This window comes from Topomyia yanbarensis, chromosome 2, assembly GCF_030247195.1.
Source record: "Topomyia yanbarensis strain Yona2022 chromosome 2, ASM3024719v1, whole genome shotgun sequence".
Taxonomy (NCBI): domain Eukaryota; kingdom Metazoa; phylum Arthropoda; class Insecta; order Diptera; family Culicidae; genus Topomyia; species Topomyia yanbarensis.
Window position 1 is genome coordinate 205,202,941 of NC_080671.1, and position 19,926 is coordinate 205,222,866.

Consider the following 19,926-nt stretch of genomic DNA (forward strand, 5'->3'; position numbering starts at 1 on the left):
GAGAGCCTTAGGAGTCGACTCGATCTCCATTTGGCCATCCGGGGAGGTAGCCATCGACACCGTCAACGCACGGGGTCAGCACCCGCGCAGACGGGAAAAAGCCGTAAATGTATCAAAAAGGTAGATTTCACTTATCTGTATACTCGTTTCCCACGACGCACTAGTCCAGCTTAAATAGCTGGTTATTGTTCAATCCTCGCTTTACGAACAAAAGGTTGAGGAATGTGGCCTAACGGTTAACACACGCACAAAAGAAAATAAAAGTCCAAACCTCGAAGAGGCAGAGAATGGCAAAATAACCTTGAACGCGAATTACTGCACTGTTCTTTTTCCAACAGACCGAAAACAAAACACTTCTATCTCGATCGAGCGATGCGTAGAGACTGAAAGTAGCATTCTGCCCACTGTGCCGTCCTGTAGAATTCTCACAATCTTCGCGCACTTCTCGAGTGCAATTCCCCTCATTACGAATATGTAAAATAGCATTTAATTCGAATCGCTTTTCTTCGGCCCACTGAACGTCAAAACTTCAACAATTAACTGAATGGTAGTGTTGATTTCGCTCCTGGTGCTGTTATGTCTTCTTTCTGAAAATTATTGAACAATTTTGTTTAAAAAACACAGCTCTTTTAAAAAATTAATAAATTTATTGCTTCTCCATAACTAACCCATCGTTGGTCTTTCAAATAGAATTGATAGATTGAAAATCAAACTGCAATGCTTGGAGATATTTAGGCTTGAAGAAAACCATTTTTGTTGTAAAAATCACTTGCAACTTGTCCATATTATAGGGGAAAGTCGGCACCCCTATGTAGCTTTTGACAGAAACCAGATATGGACATACTGATAAATATTATTTGTGTTATATATTAGCGCGATCTTTTTGTGCCGATTGCTGAAGCATACTCGAATGTTCTGTTCTACAACCAATATATTTTTTGAACAAGTGAAACTCTACTCAAAAGTTTTTTTTTTGATGATTTGCTTAGTGCGTTGCGTTGCGTTGCGTTGCGTTGCGTTGTGACGATGATTTTGGCGGATTGCACACTGACTTCATCATGTTTGACTGCTGATTATCTAATAAGAGTTGCTTAGGAAGTGGTAAGTAGGAATTCATACCAATCCGACCCATATTAAAACCTCAACAGCATGATAGCCATCATTGCCGGCCGCCCCCATCTCCATCGTTCACGGGGAAGGATAAAGGATAAGGTAGACAGGAAGTGTTGATGCTCCACCTACTTAACGGAAGGACGACGATTCATCAGACTCTTCCATAGGTGTCGCGGAGTTGGTGGTTTGGAAGGGTATCAGGTCTAGGATTCGCTCCAAGCAAACGATGCGACCTGTAAAGCATATTTTATTAGGTAGTTGTTTAGTTAGTCTTCGAGTGCACGATCACTCGAAAAAGAGATGATCTTGTTTAGTTTTTGGTTATTTTTAAACTCTGGGCAGCCGGCTACCGAGAGTATACTATGTTCCCTAAACAAAAACAATTTGAACTCCACACAGCCGATCGTGGGAGTATTGCCTGGAAAAGCTAATCTTATCTGCGTAATGGGCCGGATCACTATTTATTGCAACAGTATTTGGACAGAACTCGCTACTTCTTCTCTACGATATATTTATTGGCTTGAAAACTACCAAGTGACAGCATATTATACTGGCAAAAATAGCGCGAGATGTTATAAATCAAGGAAAGTATTTCTTATTTTCCATATCGGATTGTTTGTGGAATACAAGTATACGAGCGATAATACCGAACACTGAAGGGAAATATAAAGGATTGTTAATCTGATGCACGGGCTTGTTAGCAATAACGGAGCTTTAAATTAGGTTCATAAAAACAGACGCGGCGAATTTTCAATACGTATTGAGCCGTGTTCATAGATACTAGTCAGATTAGTCGTATTGGGGCTAATTTCCGATCAACTATTCATTTTTACGGCAATGTTTTCTCGACTAGATCTGTTCGCACCCTCTCATTCTGTTCGCACCCTCTCATTCTGCGGTCTAAGGACCAAATGTCATCAATAGACTTAGAATCGCGTGGAGGCATGAGATAGGAAACTTGTAAGAATTTTGCTATCCCACCGTTTGACTACCAGAATGGATGGGAGAACAGTAATACTAGCAAATACCGACTACCATAAGAGCGGTGCAAATTTGAACGAGTGACGTAGAGTACTGCACTGAAAAAAGGACCAGGAGTGCGATTTTACGAAGTTTTAGCTTCCGATGGCCCTACATTTTCTGACAAAGTGAAGTTCTTGAATGTTGAGATTTTTATTACTGTTTAGAAAAGCAAAAGTATCATAAAGCTAGTGTCAGGCCTTCATGAGACCTCAAGAAGTCACTTTTGGAGGTATTCGTAAATGTAGATTTGTCGGTAGACGGTTCCAAATATAATAGAAAAATACCTAATTTAACACAACTACAGATCACTTGCAACATAAAAAGCTTTTTGTGAAATTCGACAGCTCCATCTTAGGCCAATTCAATAAATTTCCTGCATGAAAGTTTCCATTTTTTAAAAACGGTTTTTAAGCCAAAGCTTTGGAAGTTAAACCTTGGCGTGGAAGTGCCGGTATATTAATATATTCTGTTACTTAGTGTAGAATTAGATTTCGTCATTTACGGCTAATATACAACCGCCAGAAGAAACTTAAAACGTTGGTACACAATCAAGAAAGGCGAATCAGAAAAGGTATATGTCAGTGATTCACTAAATACAGACTGGAAAGAGGGTAATATGGAAAACCTTAAGGTCCGCCCAGATTAAGTCTTCGGTACGGAACAAAACCTCGGCCTAGGAACTCCTAGCATGTTGTTAGTCGCCTCTTACGACATGGGAGCAGTTCCCAGAGGTTCTATTCTTGGTTGAAATAGTGCAAAAAGATTTCAGCCCGCCGGACACCACACGGCTTTTTTTTTGATGATTTGCTTAGTGTTACAGAAAGAAGTAAATCGATCGAAAAAGTATGCGCATTGAATATTTACGATGTGAATTTATTCTATTTTGTGATTCAACGTTGAATGGCGCCAAAATGTTCGCCACAAGTTTTCTTTTGATCAGTTTTCAAAAAGGTTACTAAAATCGGTTGTCGGCACCCAAACATGGTCGGTTGTCGGCACCTATTTTTTGTGGCAAATGCTCCTAATAACCTAATCAATATGGGTATTTTGGAACGGGCTTTACGAATAGATACCAGAGATCGATCTTTGGCACCATTCTGAAAACCAGGAAGGCGACTTCCGGTTTAGCGTTTTACATTTACCAGATTGTCACGACCAGATAATTTGGTGGGGGGGCTCGGGGTTACCCTGTAGTCCCCCTCCCGTTTTGACTGACTTCTATCTGATCTGTCTGAAGCTTTGGTAAAAACCTGGAGTGCCTGAAACTAACTCAATGCCAGTGAATGCGATCCGTCAGTGCATTAGCAGTGCGTAATATTCGCACTAGTTTTTCACATACACATATTGTGGTTCTGATGAAGAATGATGTTCATAATGCCTTTGATGGGTATTGAACTGAATAAATTTCCTTTTCCCTTTGAATCGTGATGATCATCATTCATATTTTTCCATTTTTAGTAAATTTTTTAGGGTGCCGACAACCGACCACATTTTTCAAAATGGTAAACAGTTACCATTTGACTAAATTGTTAATAACTTTTTTTAAGTTGACAAATGAAATTAAATTCTTCGATAAGTTATTAGCTAAGGCCTCTAGCTTTCTATTGGTATGCTTATTCCCATATATTGTTTAATTGGAGTAATGTTGTGAGCCAAAAACAAAAGTGTTCCGACAACCGAACACATTCCCCTGCATAATAATGCATATCTACACTTATTGTAATGATTAAATAAAACACGTATAGTGTAAAATATAGGTAACCCTTCAATACATAACACTGTTTCAAAACAACATTGCGAAAAACATCTCAAAATTAGCACAGTAATGTATTGAAGCTATGAGACAATTTTCACAATAGTAAAAAAAATGATTTGCGCCTTTGAGGGTTAATGTGACTCCCATGTTTGGAAATGAAGTCAAATGTGATATAAATTGATACAAAAAATATCTTTTGCACATTTCTAAAAGACTTGTTATGACCAACAAAAATGTTGCTAAAAACGGAACATATTTGTTGCCAAAATCGAAGTGTGCCAAAAAGGGAGCATGCCAAAAACGGAACGTGCCAAAAACGGAATCTTACTGTAATATGAAAATTTTGACGAAAAAATGGAATCGTTCAAGGACACGGCAGTTAAATTACGAACAAGCCAAAAAAATTTGAGATCGGTTCAAAACTTTTCCGGCAATCGTAGACGCTTTTGGAAAACATGATTTTGAGATAATCGCGTTTAAAATTTCAAGTATAAGCAACACCTCCATAAGGGAGCAAGATGAAAAACGCTATAACTTTGCGTCCAATGCTCCGATCTCTATAAAAATTTGAGGAAACATTCTTAAGAACTTGAGCTTTACGTAGGAAGAATAAAAAAATTTCGATTTTTTGGCCTACCTCAACATATATAACCTTTTAATGAATTAGAAATGCACCTTTACCCTACTACCTTTACTACATTATTGAATCGGACAACAAATACTATTTGAACTCACTGGTAGTTAAACTCACTCCACAGTTAAAAACCAGTAGAGGGCATTTGCGCGTGGAATGACAGCATTATAGAGTTAAGGCGAATGTCCTAGAAAATAAAATATTCAAACCATAACCAGCCAGGTTACTTCGCAATAACCCTGCAATTATCACGATGATAATAGCCGACAACAAATGTAGTAGCAGGACAATCTGGGTCTGCGGATCGTTATAAAACTGTGTTTATAGCAACATATACGATGATACGTAAAACGTTTTCCTAGTTTGACCAAAGTATCAAACCATCAGCAGAAACTTATATCAGTATTCAACAAACCAACATAATCTCCTTCAAATCGTTTTATTTAACAGTGTTCCGGAAAAAGTCAAAATTGTTGCAGGTCTAATATAGGGGAAGATGGGGTAAAACGCACCCCCTAAGGAAATATGATCATAACTAAGCTAGTTCTATCAATTGGGAGAATTTAATTAATGATATCGTTTAGCCAACATTTTCCTCTGTAATCAAAATCATAACTCTTTGCAAAATATTCAAAAACATGAAAATAATTCAATTCTTCAAAGTCATTAAAAGTCACCTTTTGAAAAAAATAGGCGGGGCAAAACGCACCTGTGCGGGGGTTAAAATGCACCACAACAACGGGGCATAATGCACTACAACAACGGGGTTGAATGCACCGCAACAACGGGGCATAATGCTCTGCGAACAAGCAAGTAGTTTTGTTTTCTGGCGAGATTTCACAAAAGTATGCCATGCCTTAGGTTATGCAATTGGTAGGTTTTCAGAACGATTTTTCTGTTTTCGATTAAAAACCAGCAAAATCAGAGAAGAGGGCATTTTGCCCCCGATGAAGCAGAGATATAAATTATTTAGTAGATTTTTCATATGTAGTGCGACAAAATAATCAACAACGGTATAAATAGAACTGGAATGCTCTATATAATAGTAAAACAGTATTTATATGAGCGGAAAAACCTTGTTGCACGAGCCACTATAATTAAATGAGAAGAGCACGTTATTGCTTTTTTATTTATTTCTCGAGCTTCTATTGATGTGCGGTTATCAAACTTTGACAATGTATTTTTTCTATGGCGGACTTCCGACTGGTGTTCCCGTTTTTTAGAAATTTTCAGTTGTTTTCGATATAAGCAAAGGGTGCATTTTGCCGCGGGGGTGCGTTTTACCCCATCTTCCCCTACACCCTCAGCAGTGCGCTCGATAGCGCGCGCTGTGGTGAATTAATTTGAGAACGCCACGCATAATTTGAAAGAGAAAGAGAGCGCGGTCTCTCGCACCCAACCACCCCATCGCCAGCGAACACTTGAAATTCGTTCATTTAGCTCCGAAAGAGCGTTCTTTTTTCTGTGGTCTGTGATGTTTGTATGCATAAAACTATCGCGCCTGTAAATCATTGAAATGATGCCTGGCGACAGTCATGGAATATTGCTTCGAGCTGACGGAACGTATTAACTACTACGAGGTCAGAAAGCAAACTGATGATTTTTATCTTATGTGCTGCTTTTATACGTGTGTCGCGTTCGTTGGATAACAAAGAGGCAGTCCTAGCAAAGCTCGCTGCTTGATTGAAGTGTACAGACCAATCTGCGCTGATAATTTTCACAAAATACATTATTTTCGTTATTTATAGTAATCGTACATTTTAAAGAATCAAATACAATATACGTGCACATATTTCCAATCAGATAGTGCAAAAATATAGCGATTTTAATCAGTACAACAAAAGTTATTCGCATTTGAAAACTGGGAAAATATCTCAGCAGAAACTTTGAAATGAAACGTTAGAAGTATTCTACTTCAAAAATCAAACGTGAGGCGTTCACAATTATTCCAAAGCTTTTAAAATATTAGGAAGCAAAACAAACATCGATCAATAATGCTTTTCATATAGTTTTTTTCTTTTCGACTTCTCATCAATTAATACCAATTCAAGGGAATTTTAAATTAAAATATTTGTCTCCGAAATACAAAACTGGCATTTCGAGTATTATAAATTACTTGCGACTTTATGAAAGGTATCCTTTTTAATTCCACTATACTATCAGTAAGAGTTATACGTACACCGTGTAATATCTAATATAATTCAAGTGGAAATTCAAAAGTGCTTTCAAATGTTTGTATAACGAAATACTTCTTTTCAAAGTTAGTCACTCGAGTATATTTAAAAAGATTATTGCTATAACTAGCCCAAGCTTGCCTGAACAGCGACCTACATCAAAAGTTCTAAATTTCTAAACTAGCAAGCACTTTTTGAATCTTACTGGTGCATTCAAAATAGAAAAACTATAAGAACAATTTGAAATTATGCTGATCGACATTACTGTTATCTAGATTGACATATTAAACCAAATATTCACACACATGTAACTTTTCGTGAACAAATTTTAATATTCCTAAGATAATTAGATAATCTTAATTTCCGTATTCGATTAAGGAGACGAACCTATCTAAATCTTTCTAAAAATATATATTTTCTTATGTAATTAATAGTCATATCACCTAGAGTATTATCTCAAAGCATCAAAGTTGTGCCGGGTCAAAAAGTAAAATTAAATAAAAAATAAAAAAAACAATGTACTTATTGTTAAAAATCGGAATTTTTCTGGTTGACATGGTGGTTTAATGCTCAATTTTGACCATTTTTGAATGTTTAATGATTCATTCATTTAATGGTGTCTCAGATGATAATTCCTGGCTGTAGGATTTTCCCAGTCAAAATCTTCCGCGGAAAAGAATTTTGGGAGATCGTCTTTAGAACGTGTACCTTTTTTCTAGTCAAATAATTTTTTGTCTTTTCTCTGTGGAAGTGTAATTGAGAGTGAATAGAGTGTGTGTTTTGCGGAAGTTATCCGAATGACAGAAAACGCATAAATGAAATGCAGAGCTGTCAAAGTGAAAAAACGAAAAAAATATATTTTTCAGTGGCAGGCGTATTACGACAGGATTGTATCCAATGGATTGCTACATATCTAAATATACATGAAACAACAACGTACCGGTTTGTTGTTTTTTAAAATAAAAGTATATGGGTTCTGGGTTGAGTGGTCACCTGGTTGGTAAATGACTGAGCAATGCGTAATATAGACTCGGTGGTTCGCCACAGTGGTCCTTAGCCTCTTGTCTAGTAACTTTTATCCCTACCTCCCCGTAGTGCCAGCTGGGGTACGAGTAACCATAAGAAAGATCGGGTAACCAACCCCGATGGGACCATGGTCGTATGCTGACAGGGAAGGGGTGCTTCTCATTTCGGAGGGTGAGTTCATCCAAGCGTCTGTTCCCCATGTTAGGGGCGGCTCAAAACAGCGTCTGTTCTCCATGTTAGGAGCGGCTGATGCATCGTCCTCGTGTCAGCATGGGACTCTAAACTGAGCTGACACGATGGTCCTCCGGCGAAACAGGGGGTTGGGGAAAGGCCAACAAGCCGCCCTGGAAAACTTACTGTTACGAACAATGCAGAAAATAACGAAGGTGGTATGGCAACGGATCTTTGAGCACTCGAAGAAAACGATAAGCTGCCGGCTCCTGATCTCCAAGAAGTCAAGGAGGAGATCGGTCGGCTGAAAAACAACAAAGCTGCCGGTGTAGACCTGCTACCCAGCGAGCTATTAAAATACGGCGGTGAAACACTGGCTAGAGCGCTGCACTGGGTAATCGTCAAAATTTGGGAGGAGGAGATTCTTCCGGAGGAGTGGATGGAGGGTGTCATGTGCTCAATTTTCAAAAAGAGTGACAAGTTGGATTACTTCAACTACCGCGCGATCACACTACTTAGCGCCGCCTACAAGGTCCTCTCCCAAATTATTTGCCGCCGATTGTCACCATTTGCAAAGGAGTTCGTGGGGCCCTACCAAGCGGGATTCATGAGTTCCCGCGCCACCACGGACCAAATAATCGCGATTCGGTAGGTTCTGCAGAAGTGCCGCGAATTGAACGTACCCACACATCATTTTTTCATCGATTTCAAATCTGGGTATGACACAATCGATCGAGATCAGCTATGGCAGATTATGCACGAGTACGGTTTTCCGGATAAGCTAACACGATTAGTCAAAGCGACGATGGATCGGGTGATGTGCGTTGTTCGAGTATCAGGGATACTCTCGAGTCCCTTTGAATCTCGAAGAGAGTTACGGCAAGGTGATGGTCTATCGTGCCTGCTGTTCAACGTAGCGTTAGAATAAGTAATAAGGAGAGCAGGGATAGACACGAGTGGCACGACCTTCAGGAAGTTCGTCCAGCTTCTTAGCTTCGCCGACGACATTGACATAATGGCACGGAACTTTGAGGCGATGTCGGAAACGTACATCAGACTGAAAGCTGAAGCCAGCAGGATTGGACTTGCCATCAACGTTTCGAAGACAAAATACATGAGAGGAAGAGGTTCTAGAGACGACAATGTGAACCTCTCATCCCGAGTTCGGATTAAGGGTGACGAAATCGAGATGGTCGACGAATTCGTGTATTTGGGCTCACTGGTAACCCGCTACAATGATACCAGCAGAGAAATTCAGAGACGGATCTTGGCGGGAAATCGTGCCTACTTTGGACTCCGGAGTACGCTCCAGTCGAACAAAATTCGCCGCCGCAAGAAATTGATCATCTACAAAACGCTGATTAGACCGGTGGTCCTCTACGGCCACGAGACCTGGACTATGCTCGTGGAGGACCAATGCGCCCTTGGAGTTTTCGAACGAAAGGTGTTGCGTATCATCTATGGTGGGGTTCAGATGGAAAACGGAACGTGGCGCAGGCGAATGAACCATGAGTTGCATCAGCTGCTGGAAGAACCATCCATCGCGCCTACCGCAAAAATAGGACGTTTGCGGTAGGCTGGATACGTCGTAAGAATGTCAGACGACGACCTGGTGAAGATGATTCTTGAGGGCGACCCTACAGCAACAAGAAGGCGGGGCGCACAGCGAGCAGAGTGAATCGACCAGATAGAGGACGACCTACGGACCCTTCGAAGACTGCGTGGCTGGCGACAAGCAGCAATGAACCGAGTGGAGTGAAGACGGCTTCTGCATACAGCAAGAGACAACAAGGCTCTAGCCTGAACGGTAAGATACATAAGTATGGTCACCTAAATAGCAGTTATATCATTAGGGGAACTGGTGGTAAGTCCCCACGAATTTCCCAGATTCCAAATTTTAAATCGTGCGATAATGACAGGATATTATTAGTACGATTATTTTGATACATGTGGTTCGTACTTGGATGTCATTTTTAGGTGAAACATTTTAAAGTTTTAACAGCACAAAAGCTTCGAAAATCACCAATTTTTTTCGTCGCACATTTTAATCTACTCTGCACCTCGTTATTTATATGTGTTTAAAATATGTTTGAGTATTTCAATACTGCTAATTGGGCATTTAACAAAAATGTGCACTGTTGGGGTAAAACAGACACGCTGTTTAGATGGTTGGTTTCATTTTTGATTCGATACAAACGACTGGAAATGTTTGTTGTGTTTAATTACATTTAATTACATCATGTTAATAATTGAAATACACGGAAATTCTGTTTTTTGCATTTATTTTTTGTCAGTATTGTCTCAAGCCGGCCAAAAAAATCCAAAATTGAATAGTACGTGATTCATAGTTATATTACAAAAGGAAACGAAAAAGTATAATCTAATATGAGATTCTGAAATAATATTGAAGGACAATTTTCATCGATCGTCGGCTTGTTGATCAACAGTTCCGAAAAATCATAACACGAACCAGATAGCTTACTACGAAGCGTACGTTACTTCTAAGTGAATTAATCCTGGTAACAGGGGACATTATGCTTGCAGATCTGATCTTACTCCTTAGAATAGCTTCACAAGTGGTAATCAAGCTCTAAAAAGTTATTTGAGAAAATCCATACCATAATATAAACCAAGCGTTAAACTTTATTTATTCATAACACCACAAGGATTATTCACAGAAATTACAATTTAAGGAGCTTTAAGGACTTTTAGAAAAATGATTGTGCTTAAGGTGTCGGACTTGCCCCCGGTTCCCTAGTGTACTAGTTTCAAAGTGTCTGCATATATACATCAAGTTGAATCGACTAATGTGTTGAACAGAACTCTCTTTAAGGAGGGGGTAAGGGTTTCAGCGTGAAAAAAAAATTTTTTTTTGCCATTTTTTTTGTAATTTTGCGTTAAGCGAATTGGTCGAAATTTTCGTACGTTATAGTGCATCATTTCAATAACATTCTGTAATTTGTCTATGTAAAAATATCGACAAACGACTCGGTGACGAAGCTTTGTACAACGTCTCTAGAAAAAACATGTTTTGCGGTGTTACCTGCTAATCAAAAACTACTTAACCGATTTCTTTCAAACTTTGCATACACATTCTATGAAAAAATACCTAACCCCTACGTTGATTTTTTGAGATAATTTTTCAATTAAGAGGATTTTTATTCATAAAAAGGTGTCTTTTTTCGTGAAAAATAAAAAAATATTTAAAATGAGTAAATAACCCCCTTAATTGAAAATTTGTCTCAAAAATTCAACGTAGGGGTTAGGCATTTTTAACACAGAATGCGTATGCAAAGTTTGAAAAAAATCGGTTAAGTAGTTTTTGAATATCAGGTAACACCGTAAATCATGTTTTTTTCCAGAGACGTTCTACAAAAAGCTTCGTTACCGAGTCGTTTGTCGATATTTTTGAATAAAAAATTACAGAATGTTATTGAAATGATACACTATAATGTACGAAAGTTTTGATTAATTCGCTTCAAGCAAAGTTCTGAAAAAATCGCCAAAAAGTATTTCTTTTCCTGGAGTCCTTTACCCCCCCCCCCCCTCTTAAATCCCTTTTATCATTAGTAATGCGTGAATAACAAAAAATCAGAGTCTATGTAGACTATCGCTAAACAACCCTCCCCCTCCTCCTAGTAAACAAACGTAGACTTTTGCTGGACCTCTCCGTCCCCCTGAGTCAGCGTGGCTTATGAACGGCCCCCTGGTGTTGCCAGGCAACTTCATCTCGCACCGATACACAGAGGAGTAACTAGAACAAAATCTTGGCCAAAAACCAAAATATTTTTTTTCGATTTTTTTGTTTCGTTATATTTTTTTACATACCTAAGAACCTACTGTATAACGTGGCAAAATTAGGAGTATATCAAAAATTGTTAAAGAATTTTTGCATGTATGCCCAATGGTGATATTTTAAGGGATGTTTTAATCGTTTTCGTAATATATTCAGCAAAATCGCTTTCTAGTGATGATGACTGTATTAAATAAGACAATATTATTACAAACGTCGTTCAACACAGCCGTTTGTTTAACTTCAGCTTAAAACTAACTAAAAAAGTAGGCTTGCTACGGCTAGATCCGGCAAAGTTGCTGAAACAGTATTACAAAACAAGATTTCAGCTATACAAAAAATATTCGAACTCTTCCGATCTTGCCCGATTCACCAATCCCAAGCGATTTACATTCGTTTTCGAGCTCTCCATCGAGACAGAGGTTGTTTTTTCTAGTCCGTAGTGCTGTGTGAGGCGATAAAGAATAGTGTTAATCCGCATTCAAGGTTATTTTGCGAGTTCGGTTCGGTCCTCAGTCTTTTGTTCGCGTGTGAGGATTAAACAATAGCCAGCTGTATAAGCTGGATCGGTTCGTCGTTGACACCAGTTTAAAGCTAAGTGGTTTTTGTCTTTTGTAACACATTTATTGCTTTCTTCCGTCTGCGCGGGCGCTGACCCCGTGCGTTGACGTTTTCTATGGTTCCCTCTCCGGATGGTCAAATGGAAGTTGAATCGGGTTCAACTTCTAAGGCTCCCCCCCGGCCCAAATGCTACCCAGAACTCTCAACTGGTCCATTTGTGGTCTTCTTTCGGCCCAAGACTAAATCACTGAATCTTCTTCAGATTTCTAGAGACCTGACGGAACGGTTCTCGGCTGTGACCGAAATTTCAAAGGTCCGCTCGGACAAGATAAGAGTGTTGCTAGCCAACTCAAAGCAGGCAAACGATATTGCTTGCTGTGAGCACTTTACGCGGGATTACAACGTGTATATTCAAGCTATAAAAGTACAATCCGAAGGCGTCGTAACCGATGAGAGTTTGACGTGCGAGGATCTGCTGAAGTACGGGGTTGGTCGTTTCAGAGACCGCTTACTTCAGCCAGTGAAAATACTTGAGTGCAAACGTTTGCACTCAGTAATAGTTGCGGGAGATGGTTCAAAAACGTACCCCCAATCAAACTCTTATCGGGTGACCTTCGCTGGTACCGCTTTGCCAAATTTCGTCCTCTTGCATAAGGTTCGTCTGCCTGTGCGTCTGTTTGTGCCGCGGGTCATGAATTGCACAAAGTGCAAACAACTGGGTCACACAGCCACCCATTGTAGCAATAAGGCCCGCTGTGGAAAATGCGGGGAGAATCATCTAGATGATTCGTGCAATAAGCAAGCCGAAAAGTGCCCTTACTGTGCGGAGAGTCTTCATGATATCTCGGCATGTCCCGCGTACAAACTACGCGGGGATAAACTGAAACGTTCCCTTGCGGGACGATCCAAACATTCTTTCGCAGAAATGTTAAAGAATGCTACGCCACCATCCTCAGCAAACATCTATACTCACTTGCCTCCTGACGAGGGCGAGGCTGGTAACCCACAAGAGGGAACATCTACTAGGGTGCCTAGAATTTATAGGAAGAGGAGGAACATTTCCTCTCGTAAAGTTCCTTGTAAAGGCCAGAAGGTGTCCCTTGACGGGCTCCGAAAGTGACATCTATTGGAAGTGTTGCAACCAAACCGAAGCAATTAGCTCCTGGTCTCGGAGGATTAAGCTCAGAGAAGGAGTTCCCAGCACTTCCAGGAACATCAAAAATCCCAAGTGTTCCTTTGTTTCAGTTCGAGAGTAATCACAGCACTGGAATTATAAAACTCTCAGACATAGTGGACTGGATAATAAAAACTTTCAATATTACTGATCCTATTAAAAGTCTTATGTTAGCTTTTCTCCCTACAGTGAGAACATTTTTGAAGCAGTTGACTGCTAAATGGCCCCTCCTCTCAGCGATTGTATCCTTCGATGGCTAACTCATCGAACGAGGTCACGGATTTGATCACTGTTCTACAGTGGAATTGCAGAAGTATCATCCCGAAAATCGATTCCTTCAAAATTTTAATAAATAATTTGAGTTGCGATGCATTTGCATTATGTGAAACTTGGTTAACTTCCGACATAGATCTCAACTTCCACGACTTTAATATTATTCGCCTGGATCGAGACACCCCCTATGGAGGAGTGCTTTTGGGGATCAAAAAGTGCTATTCCTTCTACAGAATTAACCTTCCCTCGATAACAGGTATTGAAGTTGTCGCTTGTCAAGTAACAACCAAAGGCAAAAGCCTTTGCATAGCTTCCATATATATTCCCCCCAACACCGCGGTTGGGCACCGACGGCTACAAGACATCTTAGAATCCCTGCCAGCACCGCGACTAGTTTTAGGAGACTTTAACTCTCACGGTACAGCATGGGGTTGCCTCTATGATGATAACCGGTCTTCCTTAATTCAGGATCTTTGCGATAACTTCAATTTGACAATTTTAAACACGGGTGAAATGACACGGATTCCTGCTCCTCCAGCGCGCCCGAGCGCCTTAGACTTGTCCCTTTGCTCAACATCGCTGCGGTTAAATTGCACGTGGAAGGTAATTCCTGATCCCGATATCCGACAACATCGAATCTACCCAAGAACTTCCTCCGGAGGAAGAGTACAGCTTTTTGGCTGGTTTGATTCTCGACAGCGCGAATCAAGCTCAGACTAAGCCAGTACCCGGCGCGAACATGCAAAAACGCTCTCCTAATCCGTGGTGGGACAAGGAGTGCTCAGACGTGTACGCGGAGAAGCCCGCCGCGTATAAGACCTTCCGGGACGACGGGTTACCCGCTAGCTATCGACAATATGCGACGTTAGAAACGCGAATGAAGAGTTTGATGAAAGCCAAGAAACGTAGTTACTGGCGCCGGTTCGTTGACGGACTAACGAGAGAAACATCGATGAGCACTCTTTGGGGCACGGCCCGGGGTTTGCGAAACCGAAACAGTACTAATGAGAGTGCAGAATATTCAAACCGTTGGATATTCGATTTCGCCAAGAAGGTTTGTCCGGATTCCGCCCCGGCACAGAAGATTTACCGCGCCGCGTCTCCTCACGATAGCGCGAACGAAACACCTTTTTCGATGGTGGAGTTCTCACTTGCTCTCTTGTCGTGTAACAATAAAGCTCCGGGGCCAGACAGAATCAAATTCAACTTGTTGAAGAATCTGCCTGACTCTGCCAAGAGACGCTTGTTGAACTTATTTAATAAGTTTCTTGAGGCAAACATTGTCCCACTCGATTGGAGACAAGTGAAGGTCATCGCCATCCAAAAACCAGGAAAACCAGCCTCCGACCACAATTCGTACCGTCCGATCGCAATGCTATCCTGTATCCGGAAGTTGTTCGAGAAAATGATCCTATCCCGCCTCGACAATTGGGTCGAAGCAAATGGCTTACTGTCAGATACACAATTTGGCTTTCGCAAAGGCAAAGGGACGAACGATTGTCTTGCGTTGCTCTCAACTGAAATTCAAATGGCCTATGCTAGCAAAGAGCAGATGGCATCAGTGTTCCTAGATATTAAGGGGGCTTTTGATTCAGTTTCGATCAACATTCTTTCAGAGAAGCTGCACCAGCATGGTCTTTCAGCGACTTTAAACAACTTTTTACTAAACTTGTTGTTGGAAAAGCACATGCATTTTTCGCATGGTGACTTATCGACATCACGATTTAGCTACATGGGCCTTCCCCAGGGCTCATGTCTAAGCCCCCTGTTATACAATTTCTACGTCAACGACATTGATGAATGTCTTGACAATTCCTGCACGTTAAGGCAACTTGCAGACGATGGCGTGGTGTCTGTTACGGGACCCAAAGCTGTCTACAAGGACCATTACAGAATACCTTGGACAATTTGTCTGCTTGGGCTATTAAGCTGGGTATCGAATTCTCCACGGAGAAAACTGAGCTAGTTGTATTTTCAAGGAAGCGTGAACCAGCACAACTACAGCTTCTATTAATGGGTCAAACTATCGCTCAGGTCTTCACAGTAAAATATCTAGGGGTCTGGTTCGACTCGAAAGGTACTTGGGGATGCCATATTCGGTATCTGAAACAGAAATGCCAACAAAGGATCAACTTTCTTCGTACAATAACCGGAACGTGTGGGGTGCCCACCCAGGAGACCTAATTAGGTTGTATCAAACAACGATACTGTCGGTAATGGAATACGGATGCTTCTGCTTTCGCTCCGCCGCGAACATACATTTCATCAAACTCGAAAGAATTCAGTATCGTTGTTTGCGTATCGCCTTAGGGTGCATGCAGTCGACCCATACGATGAGTCTCGAAGTGCTGTCGGGCGTTCTCCCGTTGAAAAATCGATTTTGGGAACTCTCATATCGATTGCTCATTCGATGCGATATCTTGAACCCGGTCGTGATTGAAAATTTCGAAAGGCTTGTTGAGCTCAATTCTCAGACCCGTTTCATGTCCCTGTACTTTGACTACATGGCGCAGAATATTAACCCTTCTTCTTACAATCCTAACCGTGTGCATTTCATAAATACTTCTGAATCTACTGTTTTCTTCGACACATCCATGAAAGACGAGATTAGTGGAATTCCGGACCACATACGCCCACAAGTGGTTCCAAACATGTTTTATAATAAATTCCGAGAAGTCGACTGTTCTAAGATGTTTTATACTGACGGATCAAAACTCGAAGGGTCCACTGGCTTCGGTATTTTCAATCAAAAGTTCACCGCCTCCTACAAACTCAGTGACCCTGCTTCAGTTTACGCCGCAGAACTAGCTGCCATTCAGTATACCCTTGGAGTCATTGAAACATTACCCGCAGGCCATTACTTCATCGTTTCGGATAGCCTCAGTTCCATTGACGCTATTCGCTCGATGAAACATGGAAAGCACTCCTCGTATTTTTTTGGGGAAAATACGGGAGCTACTGAGTGCTTTATCTGACAACTCTTTCCAGATTACCTTGGTATGGGTCCCTTCTCATTGCTCCATTCCGGGCAATGAGAAGGGAGACTCCTTAGCTAAGGTGGGTGCCTTAGAAGGAGACGTTTACGAAAGACCAATTTGCTTCCACGAATTTTTCAGTATTACTCATCAGAGAACCCTCGAAGATTGGCAAACCTCGTGGAGCAATGGGGAGCTAGGAAGGTGGCTACATTCGATAGTCCCTATGGTATCGACGAAACCTTGGTTCAAGGGGATGGATGTGGGTCGTGACTTCATTCGTGTGATGTCCCGACTCATGGCAAACCATTACACGCTGGATGCACATCTCCGGCGTATTGGGCTCGTGGATAGTGGTATCTGCGCTTGTGGCGACGGCTATCACGACATCGAGCACATTGTCTGGGCGTGCACCGAGTACAGTTCCGCCAGGTCTCGGCTAATGGATACCCTGCGGGCCCGAGGAAGACCAACCAACGTCCCGGTTCGAGATGTGTTGGCAAGCCGCGATGTGCTCTATATGTCCCTTATATACACCTTTGTGAAAACCATCAATGTACAAGTCTAACTGCCCCTTCTTATTTTCCTTATCATTCTCAGAACCCTCTTCCACCTGTATCAAAGCATCTGTATCGAATGAGCCAACAAACACGGGACCTACGGCACGAACATAACACGCTTAACTCGAAATGTAGCCGATCCACATCTGAGCCGTACTACGAAATCGTCTGGAAAAACCCCTGCCATCTTGAGGAGGACCACCCGGCGTCCCAGTACATGATTCCCCTGATGAAGGCCACCCGAGTTTGTAATCCATCCGTTGATCTCACGATGCCTGAAACTGAAATAATTTTCTCTCCCTGCCATCTTTGTCTACCCTCCCTCCCCTGACTCTTATACCCAGAAGTAACACCCCTACCCCCCCCCCCCCCCCAATATCATCACGAAGCATTTAGCTCTTCTTGTCTCTTCTAGTTTTAACTATTATATTATATAATCTCGTTGAAAATGCCCAACTCTACTACCCACAAAAATAACTATAATTACGAATCTTTACAAAATTCAATCATGCCCTCTAGTTATACCTAGTTTTAAGTTAGTCGTAAAAATTGTCCCCCTTAGTTAAACATTATTTGCTCCAATAATCTCACTGATAAAAATGTCAAACCATATTGCCACAAAAACTAAATGACCCCCCTAATCTTACGAAAACAATATTATCCCCTTGTGTAGATATATAAGATAGCTATAAAATCGCATTAGTTTCATTTTTAAAAAATCAATATGTAATCCCCTAGTTTTAAGCAATTTAAAATGTAAAACAAAACAAAATTGGCACCTTTAAGCTAACGCAACGTGCCTTATCAAATAAACGATTTGAATAAAAAAAAATCCCAAGCGATTTGAAAATATTGAAATTTTTACTAATTTGAGGTACACCGTAATGCTGCAGGGCCAAATATTATGTTTACCAAAATGTATCTCTATGAAAATATGCACAGGCTTCCCTTTTCTTCTCCCTTTCCCACTGATCAAATGTTTATGCAACTTGAAAAACAAATGTATTCACAAAGATCACCTAGAAATTACTAGTATTCGAAAGAATATAGAAAATTGGCCTCTGCACTGGTAGGTGGGTAGATGCCAAATTGTCCCAAAAACTAGTAATTGTCTATTTTTAGTTCATATTAAGGTATAATAACAACAATTGAAGCAGCAATTAATTTTGTCCAGGATTCGACCCCAATTACTCCTCTGTGCGATAGGCGTACGGTACCGCATGCGCTTCAGAGATAGTTTGCTATTGACAGTTGCAATTTCAGTTCTAGTACTCAGATCGCCATGAAAATTTGAGTAAACACAGTAAACACATATGTACTTCAAATATATGCAATAATTTACTATTTCTGTCTTTTTGGTTAAACTCAACATATATAGTTCATATATAATATATAATGTGGAAAAATCTCATTTGCGATCAATGATCTGCTATTTTACGCATATTTGGCCTATGTTCTATAATATTCCCAATACAGCGCAGATTCGTTAGTTGGGTCGCGACCTAATCTTGACTAACGAATATGATTCGCGAGTTGGATCGATTGACAGATGTCAAAAGCTGTCAAAAAATTGTAGTAGTGCATAATGCAACTGCATGCATCTTTAACTATTGTCTGATTGTCAAAATCAATTTGACATGAGATTTTGACATTCAGTTGCTTTTTAGTTGTTGGACGATTTGTATGATAATTATGATAACTGTGAACTAGTGAAGGAATTATATATAAACACAATGAACTAATTATACTATCGAAAAAAGACTGTTTTCTAGTAAAAGCCTAGTACACGTGCTTTAAGTATACCTTTCAGCGACGGCTCCACCAACAATAGTTGTAGCAGAAGCAGAAAAGGTCATCTGGAAGAGATAGATCGCCATGATCTGACCCATCAGAGGATCTGATATTGACGGATCGGGGACGAAATCTCCAAATCCAATGAACGGACTGCTGTATTCACTTCTCCCCATCATAAAGGCATATCCGAATAACCAAAATGAAATACCGCCAAGCACAATGTCGACGACGTTTCGCAACATCATGTCGATTTCATTTTTTTCACTGACACATCCAGACTCGAGCAATGCAAACCCAGTCTGCAAAGTCACCAACAGAAAAGCACAAATCATTATAAAAGTTCCGTCGGTTTCGCCAAAATCGTAAAGATTAGAGTGGTTGATGCTGTCACTATCGGTTACATTACTAAACAAGTTGTTTGCAACCGTTACCAAATCAACCATCTTGGACGATTGACAAAATCTCCGATTGCCGATTACAGCTCAAGTTTGTTAACACTGTTCAACGAGAAACGCCCGCTATAACCAAACGTCAAATCAAAACTGATCCATCTGCAACTCACCTGTTGTGGCTCCCAAGCTACAGCCTAATAGCTTTGTTTTCTATCCGCTTCCAAACACAGACCACATTAATAATAATAATTGGCAGAAAATCGCTGCATTCAAACATACAGAGAAGCAAATCCTTTCGTGCAAACAACTGCCGCACAGCGCGGAATTATAAATTGAAATAGTGGTGACACGACAAGGGAAAATAATACTTGACTTCCTTCAATGGAATATGTCTAAACAGTGCTTGGGTGATCATGACACGATTTTAGTAAAACCGACAATTTATTTTAGATTGAGGACCAATTTCTTTACCGGCTTTACGACACGGGTCATTCCCCTCTGTTTAGT

The 19,926-nt window shown here is 40.6% G+C and overlaps 1 protein-coding gene across 2 annotated transcripts in view; it reads right to left on the bottom strand.

Moving 5' to 3' along the window:
- The window catches only part of LOC131682763 (putative ammonium transporter 2), an 88,488-nt gene extending 68,937 nt beyond the window's left edge, over nt 1-19,551 (bottom strand). For both annotated transcript variants that reach the window (XM_058964484.1, XM_058964483.1), the window contains exon 1: nt 19,037-19,551. In XM_058964484.1, coding sequence (XP_058820467.1) covers nt 19,037-19,470 — 434 coding nt within the window. In that variant the 5' untranslated portion in view covers nt 19,471-19,551. The remainder of the gene's footprint in view (nt 1-19,036) is intronic.
- Nucleotides 19,552-19,926: the final 375 nt, after the last annotated feature.